Source organism: Triticum aestivum, chromosome 3A, assembly GCF_018294505.1.
Source record: "Triticum aestivum cultivar Chinese Spring chromosome 3A, IWGSC CS RefSeq v2.1, whole genome shotgun sequence".
NCBI classification, from domain to species: domain Eukaryota; kingdom Viridiplantae; phylum Streptophyta; class Magnoliopsida; order Poales; family Poaceae; genus Triticum; species Triticum aestivum.
Genome location: NC_057800.1, coordinates 699,510,963 through 699,523,048, shown reverse-complemented (window position 1 = coordinate 699,523,048; position 12,086 = coordinate 699,510,963). Strand labels below are relative to the sequence as shown.

The 12,086-nt window shown below is 42.9% G+C and overlaps 1 protein-coding gene across 1 annotated transcript; it reads left to right on the top strand.

The window, feature by feature from the left end:
* Positions 1-8,321: 8,321 nt before the first annotated feature.
* Positions 8,322-10,770, top strand: LOC123059233 (uncharacterized). The gene is made up of 2 exons (XM_044481847.1): positions 8,322-8,387; positions 9,059-10,770. The coding sequence occupies exon 2, from the start codon at positions 9,143-9,145 to the stop codon at positions 10,355-10,357; it is 1,215 nt and encodes a 404-aa protein (XP_044337782.1). The 5' UTR covers positions 8,322-8,387; positions 9,059-9,142; the 3' UTR covers positions 10,358-10,770.
* Positions 10,771-12,086: the final 1,316 nt, after the last annotated feature.

The following is a 12,086-nucleotide window of genomic DNA, read 5'->3' as shown; positions in this document are numbered from 1 at the left end:
AGAGCCACTAATTCATTCCTTCTTAGGAATTATTTTTGCGAACATTCCACTATTCTATGTTTATTCTTGCAATTTTTAAAAATGCGTTTTTTGTGAATATTCTGTGCAAATTTTGTCGTTGTATTGTTTAATATTTTTATTTCCTCTATTTTTAAAGGGTAATACCAATGCGCACTAATTTATTATTTCTCACAGTAGTGAAGGGGTGAAAATGATGATGGAGATGAAAGGGTAATACTCACCTATATCTACCACGCCTAGAGGGAAATTACTCATGCATCATAAGACAATAACCAATCATCTCGGACAATAAATCAGCAGAAACCATATCAATATCACAAGGAAGATCGACAATGAAATGAACAATCCAAATAGTTTTGACCTCCGGATGAGTGTATGAATAGAGTTTACAACTCGATCTTACAACCTGGAATTCCTCTTACAATAGTGAAGGGTGAAATGATGATGCGGATGAAAGGACCAAAACTACGAAGATCCCTGGAGGCTCTTCGGATCTCTTCTCTATGTGTTCTGGTAGTGGTGGCGGCTAGGGTTCTCTCCTCTCCTATCTTCCTTCACGAAAGTGTCTTGTATAGACATGGTGGAGCTACTTGTGCCTCATACGACCATCCATGTGAGCGGGTGTGATCGAATGGCAGACCGTGTTTTGCTTTGGCTCGCCTGATGGCTTGGCCTTCAACATGAGAGTTGCTCCATTTAACTTGATTTGTTGTCATTCTCCTTGGTTTACTTTCATATCCGATGTTTCCTGCCAAACAATGGGAAAATGGATTTTCTTCTTTTTTGAAGCATTATCGTTAGAAATAATCGAGAAGTGGTATGAGTCCGGTGAAAACTAAGTAAAAATCCTTTGCAAATACTCGTAAATTCTCGAGCCATGAATATCCTCCATGCGTGTACCAAAATTCACAACGCTCCACCTCGCTGTAATTGTTTCTTGCCAAGCCTCGTCATTTCCCACATTGTTTCATACTTGAAGGTGCACTTTCTTCTGCTCGGACTCACAGCCGAGATCGAGATGTATCGGACAGTGGTCCAAAGAAATTGCAGTGAGATGAGTGATACTCGCCATAGGGAACTAAGCCATCCATTTCACTGATCCCAAAGCCTACTCGAGTTTAACTTGAGTGAAAGTAACTCCCATCACCTTCTTCTCAAAAGCCCAAAACTGGCCTTTGTACCCAATGTCCATCAATATGCAAACATCAACAGCTTCACAAAACCCTTGTATTTGTGCACCGTTGCGTTGTCCTATACCTTCATGTTCATCGGGACGAAGAATTTCATTGAAATCACCAATATATAACCAGAGGAGAGCGCTGGAAGTGCTTATGTTTTTGAAGACGTTCCAAGTTCGGTAGCTCAAATGAGTTTGTGCTTCTCCGTAAACACAAGTTAACCTCCACATCTCCTTGCCCGGATCAAGTATAGAGCAATCATCATGATAATCAGAATACCCCAAAATCTCGATCTTTATTTCATTGTTATAGAAAATTCCGATTCCTCCGCTTCTGCCTTGGATATGATTAGAAAAACTTCTATCAAAATCTAGAGTTCCTGCAAGTGCTTCAACCCTTGCTCTGTTGACTTGAGTGTTCAACTATACAGAGAATGGTAGGGGCAAACTTCTTCGCTAACATCCGTGGCATTGCCCACACCGCGGCAGTTCCAACATAAGGTACTCATTGTGCCCCGCGACCCTCCAATTTGGAGGACACCGTTTTCGCTTCTAGGGTCTTGTTTGCAGTTGCACTCTTCGCTGTTGCGGCTTCTCTATTCCATAGTTCGTCTTTGAACTCTTAGGGTCATGCTTAGAGCTTGGGCTCGAGGGGAGGGACGACTTGTGGTGGGGGTAGCAACAGAATGATGGTACCCAGCGAGTGGCTAGTTATATGTAGCTGGTGACACGGTCAAAGTGTTCCCAACGGTTTTTTGCAATTCCTTTTATTCTTGAGTATGTTTCTTATTTGCCTCCGAATCCACTTCCATAGTGTTGGATCCTCCTGATAGACTTGAGCATTGCCATCAGCACATTCTCCTCCTCCACCCTGAGTCCCCTTCCATTAGAACCTCTTCCACGACCACCCCGTCCTTTGTGTCTTCCCTGACCCGATCAAGGGCCTGCTCCAAGTTCTTATCATCCCTCGAACTTGATACGCTCGTCTCCATGCTTTAGTTCTCTGTCCTGAAAGAAAACAACCTTACTGAGCAACACAACCCTAGCATCTCCGCCTCCAGAACCAAAACCTTGCTAGAGCTCAAGCGAGAAGGGATCGCTCCATTGCGGTCCGGACTGGCCTTGCCGAAGGAAGGTGGATGGAGGAGAAGAGAAAACTCAACGGAGGCAATCAAAATTGCCACCGATAGGAGCAAACCCTAATGAGAGGGGAATAGATCCCCTACAGCATGAGTTGGTCTCCCGCGCGGCCGTAGCATGGAGCTGGGTTTTCATGGCTTCTCGTTTTTACACTACGGGCCTGCTGAGTTTCTTGGATTTGGTTTCGGGGAGCTCAGACATTTTGGCCCAGTTTCGAGTGTGGAGTTCGCGGAGGTGGAATGTGCCGAGACCTCCTACTTGACGCTTGTTGAGGCTATGCTCGCTAAGAGAGCAAAGGGACCGACCCAGTTTGTCCGCGCAAAACGTCAATTCGTTGGTGTTTTTTTATCGTTTCTCCTGATTTTTTGTGTTTTTTTCCTGTTTTTGGTCGTTTTTTTAATTTTAAAATATGACCTTTTTTGAAACGTGAACACATTTTCAAAAGTGAACAACATTTGGAAAGTATGAACATTTTTTCAAAATATGAAAAAATAGTTTTAAAAATGTGATATATTTTTTGAAATAGCATTTTTTTAAGTGAACAATATTTGAAAAACACGAACAATTTTTTAAAACAAGAAGAAAACTTTAAAAAATATGAACATTTTCTGAAATTGTGAGCATTTAATAGTGAATAATTTTTTAAAAATAAAAAAAATTGTAAAACGTGGAAAAAAGTTATTAAAAAATGTGAACATGTTTTGAATTTGTGAAAAAAATTCTAGTTCCAGGAAATTTTGTGAACGGTGAACAAATTTTTTAAAGTGAACAAAACATTGAAAAATGTGAACATTATTTGAAATTGCTAGCGAATTTCAAATTCTAAACAAGATTATTGAATTATGACAATATTTCTGAAAAGTGATTTTTTTCAAAACATGAAAAAAAATTGAAACCATGAACATTTTTTTTGAAATGTGAATAGTTTAGAAATTGCGAGCAAATTTTGGAAACCGTGAACAAAATTTTAAATATGTTTTAAGAATTTGAGCACAAATTTAAAATAAGGACATTTTTTGAATTTATGAAAAAAGCACAAAAAAGAAAAAGAAAAAAGAAAAAAATAAGCAGGAAAACAGAAAAAGAAGAAAACTGAAAAAACCCGTAAAATATAGAACACGACAAGCAGTTTCAGGGAACCTTTTGGAAGGTTCTCGAAGCTGCATGCTCCTTGAAATGGGCTGGTCCATGTGCTCGTTTGCTTCGCTTATTATTTTTTACAAAAAATATTTATAATGAAGTGATGAAGGGTCCCACTCCAGTTACATTCCGGGGTGAAGAGAATTATAGTTTGAATAGTTAAGTAAATGCTTGCATTTCTTTTGTAGGTGTAGCATTATTGTGCACATGAGGCGGCATATAGGATGTGCCGGATGTGTCATCGCTCCCATAATTCAATTCTGCAACTGGCTCTTTTTTCAAAAACACATACTCCCTCTATTTCATAATATAAGAACGTTTTTGACACTACGAATTTAAATTTAAAATCTAAAAAAGTATAGAATAATCTTCTTCATGGTATAACTAAGAATTACAATGAAAATATTTTGAAAACACCTTCTTCATGGTATTAATCTCTACTAGAAGAAATTCTTCAAAGACTTTGGTAAAGAGATTGCAATTGGATTGGAACAACATGTTGTCCGCTTTCACCTACACCAAATCATCAATATTGGTTTTTGAAAGCGCCTTGAGTCGCCCATCGAAAAGATGAGAAGTCTTGAGATGAACATACTTGGGCGGGGATGATCTCCTAAAAATGCAGGTCATCGAATCACAATATATTCACATGCTGTGATGGTGTCGATCACCTCCATGGAAAATCAAACTAACAAAAAAAGCTTGACATATTACTAATATAAATGCATTAGCGAATAATCGAACCTGTGAGGATAGAAACTCTCTAACTTTTTGTCACCGCCAAAAGATAGAGTTCTTTCAATTTTTCATATAAAAACAAAGATCACTATCTTTGCAAAAAAATAACAAAGATTATTAGACGCTAATGAAAAACTTGAAACTCTTGAAGATAAGTGGCCCCCCCACCCTGCAGTGTGAGTGTTGACCAAAAGTCTGGTGCTGCGGTGGCGGCTGCGCCGTTGAGGAACCCTAGACTTTGCTCAGGAGGTATGCACATTCTGTAACCGATAGGTTCAAAGAAAAGAAATTCTACATTTTTTCTTTGGTTCTGGGCCGAGTAAGGCCAGGGAAAGAAGAAGGGACGTGTCTAGCGGGCGGCCGTTGGCCCGCTAGCACACTCGAGCGGCCGTCAGAAAAGGAAAGATCTGGTCCCCCCGATCCCAGAAAAGGAAAGCCTCCCCGGGCTTCCCCCTGTAGCAACAGCCTCGTGTGAACCCAACAAACCACGCGCTGACGCGGTCCCGAGGCCATCACGTGCCCTTCCCTCCCCTCCCCTCCCGAAGCTCTCACGCCACCTGGCCACTTCTTTCCCACGCCCTTACCTGTCCCACCTTCTTCCCTATGAAACAATGGTTTCCCAGGTCTGGATCTGCATCGCTAGAGCTGCCATGGTAGATGAATCAAAGTGAAATAACAGCGATATGGAACAATTTGCTTTAAAAAAAGAAGAGGGAGGACAGATCAGAACGTACCAGGTAGCACCAGTAGGGGTGAAAAAAAGGAGATCCTTTTCTCCTCATGTTCAGATCCTCCCTCCTAGACTTTTCCTTTTCCCTAACCAAATTTCTCTTTCCCAAAAAAAGCTTCTTCATAGGTGAAAACGGGGAGGTTTTGTACCTATTCAATTTTAACTAATTTTTGTGCAACTACATCATGGGACAAGCCAACATTTGTAGCACTTTGTGCAACAAAATGCAGAAAATGTGCAAATATATATGAGAGCGCATAGAGTCTTATTTCACACAAAATCCAAAAGAACCGACATCCATGTAGCAAAAAAAGGAAGAAAAGAAAAGTATGTTGTAGGTACTATGAAAACACAACTACTTACTAGACAAGAATCTGGTTTGCAAGTGTTCTTTTTTCCTTTGACCTTTCCACACAGTAGTATATGTGTGTTTGTAGCTGAGAATTATGTGCACAAATCTACAACAGCTCCTCCACCCCCATAACTTGCAAAACCTGAACATGATGCAAAAAGAAGCCTGTGAGAAATGAACCAACTCTAGGTTGTATCTGTCCAGCTTAACGAGCACAGGTGTGCAACTGACAACAATCTATATCCATCTACTTGTGGGGTTTGAATTTTAGTAGTTGGCATCTTCAATTCGTATAAAAGTTGAAGATGCCAACTCATATATTTTCAAATTCAGTATGGTTTTAGCTCAAAATTATGTATGCAAAATTCAGAAAAAAACTTATGCTGGCTATTGTGCAACTACATCATCTATTTTATGCAACTGCAAGTACTCCTACATGCAATTCATGTTGCATGTTTGTGCAAGTACATAATGAATTTTGAACTGATGAATAGGATGTATTTAGCCCGTCTGAACACAAGAAATGGAAAAAATAGTGAATTTTAAAATATTATAATCTTACACATAAGTAGTGCAACTACATTCAAGTGCATGTGCAAACCTAGAAAATCATATGCATGTGAACACATGAGGATGCCAACTACTGAATGGTTCTTGTGCAACTAAAGGAGTAGAAGATGCCAACTCAAGTGACATTGTTGTGCAACTATTAAAAAAAGTTGGAAATGCCAACTCCTGATTGGTTCTTGTGCAACTAAAATAGTTGAGGATGCCAACTCATGTGATAGTTGTGGAACTATTTTAAAAGTTGAGACAGTCCACTCCCAAATGGTTTTGGCATAACTATGAAACTTGAGGATGCCAACTCATATGATACTGTTGTGCAACTATTTGAAAAGTTGAGGATACCTCTCCTTCAGTAGAGCCGCATCTCCTTCTACAACCATTTTTGGTCTGTGAAAAAAAGCAAACGAAAAAATTAGTCAAAGAACCAGATGTATAAAAGAAAAAAGAGAGCAAAAACAATTGATATAAAAAAATTCCATGAGGTAAGCAACGTATGTTGATTTTTCAAAGCACACCTACAAAATAAAAAAAATGTGTGCAACTTGATGCACTGTATGACCAACTGGACACACATGAGTGTGCAACCAAAAAAATAGCATACATACTGCCTAAACATGATTTAGGCACTGGAGCCAAAACTAACTAGCTGACAACCGTTCAACTAGATAGCCCTTCCCTGTGCAACTGCATAAGTGTGGCTAAGCTAACTAGGATATATGTTGCTTTGATCTAGATACTCCTGTACGAACGCATATCCTTGGCAGCAGGGCACACATGAGTGTGCAATAAAATAAACCACATACACACTGCTTGAACATGGTTTACAAAGTGTATCCATCTAAATACCATCGATTGTGCAACGGGTTAGCCCTCACTATGCAACTTCATAAGTTGGCTAGCCAACTGAGATATGTATATGCGGCATCCAACTACGTTTGCGTTCCTGTGCAACTATTACAACAAACTAGCCAACTGGTTATTTATATGCATGCAAATTAATTAGGAGAAAACAGAGAAACCACACAGATGCATTTACAAGAAAAAAGAGGAACAGAAGGTAATGAAGATCTACGGAGAGTATCATGTTTAACGAGACAATTGTAGTCTAGGCAAGAATAGATGGATCAAAATAGGATTATGAACCATACCCATACCAATAATAACAAAATTAGAACAACTCGCCGTCAAAATCAAACTCAAACCCACCACTAAAATCCTAATCGCCTTACAAACCCACCACTAATCCTAATCAACGTAGCTCCTTCAGCAAGATGCCAAAACTCCTGTGGATCAACAATCCAATCATAGCAGGATGACAAAAGTGATGCATCTGTACAATGAATTTGACTGCATTTCCTGAAAAAATACCTACAAGGGGTTGAGTTCACAATCTATCAGAATGAAGATGTTCTTAATATTCAAGTACTACTACTATTTGGTTAAGGTAGCAGACTAGACACACATAAGTGGAGGTGGATTATATGACTGAGTGAAAATTGTCGATAACAATTAGATGAATTGCACAGACATCAAAAAATATGATTGCTCCCATCAATATCTGATAAGATCAGATTATAGTAGTTAAGCTACAAAATTTGTATTTTCTACTTCAGCTGCCATAGAAAACCCAAGTTGAATCAACACCAAGTAAATTTCTCAAGTCCAGACTACTAAAAATACGAACTTTTCAGAGTAAATTGATGAAGTAGGAAAATGACAGCAAAGTCAGACTACCAGTATCAACAGGATTTAGATCCTACAACGTTCATTCTTGTAAAACCAAACAAGTTCATGGCTGAATCCTCTCGAGGAGACCAGTGGAGAGACCAGTGGAGAGAGAGAGAGAGAGAGAGAGAGAGAGAGAGAGAGAGAGAGAGAGAGAGAGCAGGGAGGGTGTTTGGAGGAGAGATAGATCACTGGAGTGAAGGAACGGGAATTCTACCCGCACGTGAGAGGATTCACAGCCGTGCGGAGCCGCCATGATCTCGTACAAGCTCCGCTGCAAATCTTGTGCGGCGGGGGCAAGGCACCTGGCCGCGCTGTAGAATCGGCAGGGGAGGGGATGGCCGAGGGAGCGGCGCTCAATGGCGGAGAGGCATGTGCCCTTGGCAGAAGATGAGTCGCAGCGGCGCCAGAGGTAGGGAACAACTTTGTGGCGGCTCATGGTGGCGGGGAAGACGTAAGACCTGCTGGGGTGGCGATGCGCAACCGCAACGGGAGGTCGGCGACGGCGAGCTGGCATCGTCAGGAGGCAGCGCGAGGGAGGAGGCGGGGTGCGCGACGGGTGTCGCTAGTGGAGGAAGAAGGTAGTCGGGCTCGGGAGTGGATAAGATTTGTCTTTTCCTTTTTTTTAGTTGAGAAGAGATGGACCGAGTGTGAGGTTGATGTTGGTTGTCGCATAGCGCGGTTACTTGGTCTCGCCAAATAGTGCGTGTGCACTTTTAAGATTTCAGGGTAAAGAAGAGAGGCAAATCGCGGAGCAGCTCGCCTTCTTCCCTCCCGCGCCGCTCCAGAGTCCTGAGGTTGGTCTTTCCCTCTCCCTCTCTCTGCTGCTGCGCCGCCGCCGCCGCTAGGGTTAGCCTGAGCCGCCGCTTAGACGCCCGCGCGCCCCGATCAACGTGCTCCCCTCCCTCTGTCGCGGCCAGAAGGGACGACCGAGAAAGAGAGGGGACGAGCAGATCAGCGGGGGCGATGGCCGCCGCTTGCTCTGCCACCTCGTGTCACAGATCTTGAATGGAAAAAAGGTAGCGAGTCCGGCGGCGGGGCAGATTTGGGTTGTTTGGGGGGAGGTAGCCCGCCGGAGGGAGAAGAAAGAGAGGGGGGGACGATGTATTGAGGGAGATGCTGCTGCTATTTGTTTGGATTTGGGCGAGACGATGGAGAGCAGAGAGGATTGCCCGCTGCTGTGCTTTCTGCTGCATGAGAGAGCACAGGGGATGCAGTGTAGAATGGGTTGGGGCGGTAGTAGCAGGGAGAGAATGGTGACTCGATGGAGAAGACAGAGTTAGTGCAGGGAGTGTTACTTGCTGCTGTGCAATTTGTGCTGCCGCTTGCTTGCTTTGCTTGATGCTTTGTGCTACTACTGCTTGATACTGTAGTTGATACTAGTACTTCTGTTCATTTCTCTTTGAATCATTCCTTTTTGATCGATTTTTGCGGTTGTTATAACCGGGGTCCTTCTTCCTTTTTGCAGGGAGGAGTAGGGCATTGGATTCTAGCAGTCGATTCTGTCCTTGAGATCCAGAATCAAGCTAAGCAGCAACTCCAGCGTGCAGCAATGGCGGCCGCGGCTGCTGAAGTTCTCCTGCCTTCCAAGAGGCAAAAGAATAACCCCAGTTGTCTGGGAACCTTGCCAGTCCTTCCGGTCACGGCAACTGCAGACTGGTCCTCGCTCCAGCCCGACATAGTCCGCCACATCGCCAACTCCTTCCTCACCACCGACGACGTCGACTGCTACATGGACTTGCGCGCCGTCTGCCACAACTGGCGCTGCGCCACCGACGATCCCAAGGACGACACTTCAGACCCCCGGTTCCTCCCGTATAGGTGGATCATCCTCAACGACGCCTTTCAGAGTGGCACGCGTCGCCTCTTGGTCAACACCAACACTGGCCGGTTCCTCCACAGGGAGCTCCCATTGCTCCGCGACTACTATGTCATAACCACCACTCTCACCGGCTTCTTCATCCTGGCTGATAGGAGCCCTCCTCATGCCGCTCGTGTATTCAACCCTCTCACCGGCGGCACCATCCCATTCACGGTGCCTGTGCCGCCCGAGGTGAATGTTGCCGGTTCCATCTGCTTTGACTTCACTTTGCCTTTGCTCACCTTGCTCTCCGACTCATCTCACAAGCTGTACATGACCAGGCCTGACCAGTTTGAAGTCGAAGACCATAAGTTTCCAGTTTATAGTTTCATCCGAAGGGCAGTCGTAGGTGGTTTGATCGGTCGTTGGTGGGGATCAGCCGGAATGTCTGACGTGATTGGCAAGATCTTGGGTGTGGCAGAGTCGCTCCATGCTCATCCATTGAAGTTTTTTTCCGCTGATCCTCCTGAGATGGGGTCTGCAGACAACGCCCGGTGTTTCCTAATGGACTTTGGTGGACATATGCTGGCCATCATCAAGGGACAAGGACTCATCCAGGTTTTCAAGTGCGATGACGAGAATGGCACACTTTCGCATGTGAAGAGCATCATCAACCATGCCATCTTCATTGGTCACCATAGGTGCCTAGCTGTGAACACCGATATGTTCCCATCGATTGAGGCAAACTGTATTTACTATACTGAACACCTGGGTTCCTCTGCTCGTATCTGGAAGTTCAACATCGAGGACAGGGAAGTAGAGACGGTCTCGGAAGCTGTTGATTTTGCGAAGAAGGACAAGCAGTTTGTCCTCGTCGCCGACCGTCCTTTCACGATCATCCAGCTTCTCTCAAGCTACACCATCAACATCCAGGATTCTGAACTGGCCTTACAACAGATCACATAAGGCGCCGCCGATGAACTGGATGATTAAGCCTATGGTATGCATTGCTAAGAAATGGTTCAGTGTTTTCTCTGTGGTCTTTTGTTTTGTTATTTTGGTTATGCCTCGACTTGTTCAGAGCGAGAAACAGGTTGAATCTAGGTTGTATGTTCTGTGATGGAATTAGTGTTTGCTATCCTAATTAGGACATGATGATATGTACCCAACGCTCCACTGTTTAGCTTGATGGTGCAATGTGGCCCTTAATTGCTGCAGTAAATAGTTTCGGGTCGACCTTTCCCCCCATTTTCTGTATATGGCCCTGCAATGTGTTGTTCTAGGCAAGAACAGGTTTTAGATTTGCTTACTGGTGGTCTGTGGAACTGCTGTATGCTGTGGCAGGGCTTAAATAGAGTATGAATTCAATGTTTCATCTATTTCTTTTAATGCTTCCTGGTGTCTACGCTTCATCCCGTGTACTACTTGCTTTTGTTATTTGTTCTTTTGTTTGATTTCTGGGCCTTACTGGAGAAATACAATTCCACTTACGGACTTGAGATGTCTGTTGCAGCTTACCATTGCTGCCATGAACTTAGGAAAGCCTTTTCGTAGAAAAGTTAATGACACGATTTATCTGTGCTATTTCTGGATGGGTTTGGTAGATATAGTGAACATGTTTTGCCGGGCAGGCGTATTACTTTAACATGCATAGACTGTATCATGCATGTTCAGTAGTCGCATGTGTTGATTGGATCATAGTAGTATGAAACATAGCTGTTCAGAATGAACATGGTCATGCATGAAGAGGTAACTTATCATCAGGAGTAAACATAGACCAGCCAGATGTAGTGGTTCAGGGGTATGGTAAGTGCATTAAGCCAGCGATCAGGCGATGAAGCATAAATTAGTCCTTTAGCTTTCCTCCTCTGAAGCTTTCTTTTCTTTTTGAGATGGGTACCTTTGACTCCCTTAACGAATGCTCCAGTTTTGTGGTGGCCTGTTCGTCGGGCACCCAGGCCCGGGGGGCAATCCTTTTGGCGGCATGCCGAACATATGCACCACCGCAAAATAATACACTGGACTACTATTCTTGGCCTAACATTTTCACTGAAGAATTCACCTGGCTAAACATTCTAGCTGTTGGCAGTGGCCCTTGCTACATTATAAACACTAGTTAAAATCATGGTCTTTTATATCTTGGAGATCTTCGCATGCAGTCTTCCTTAGTTACCTGGTACTACTCATGTTATTTCAGTGGCTGAATGCAGTTATCAGGGCTATACTTTGGACCTTGTTCGTGCCTTTGACAAGATAGTATGTCAAGTAAAATACCAAATCATGGTTAAAAAATTGATACCAACCATGGTAAATAATGCAGAAACCTGCACTATTTTTTCTTCAGAGAACCGAACCCAAAGTACATGCTATAAAAACTTTGTACATATTCTAATTTATTCTGAATGAAAAGACAGTGTTCTTGTTGTTTGCTCGGAACAAAGGAAAAATTTACTCAAGGGGACCATAAGTACATATCAATCTAGTTTAATCCATATGCAATACTTGAAAAATAACAAAAACTATATTTTTACTATTGTCACAACTTCTAAGTGATTAGTTGCATCTGCATTATCATGTTCATTCCTGGGAAAAAAATATCATGGCATGATTTGATCTAATCAACACCTGTATGTCTAAAAATAAAACAGCAGTCCGGCAAAAATGTGTGAAGGTCTAAATCAGAAAACAACATTCA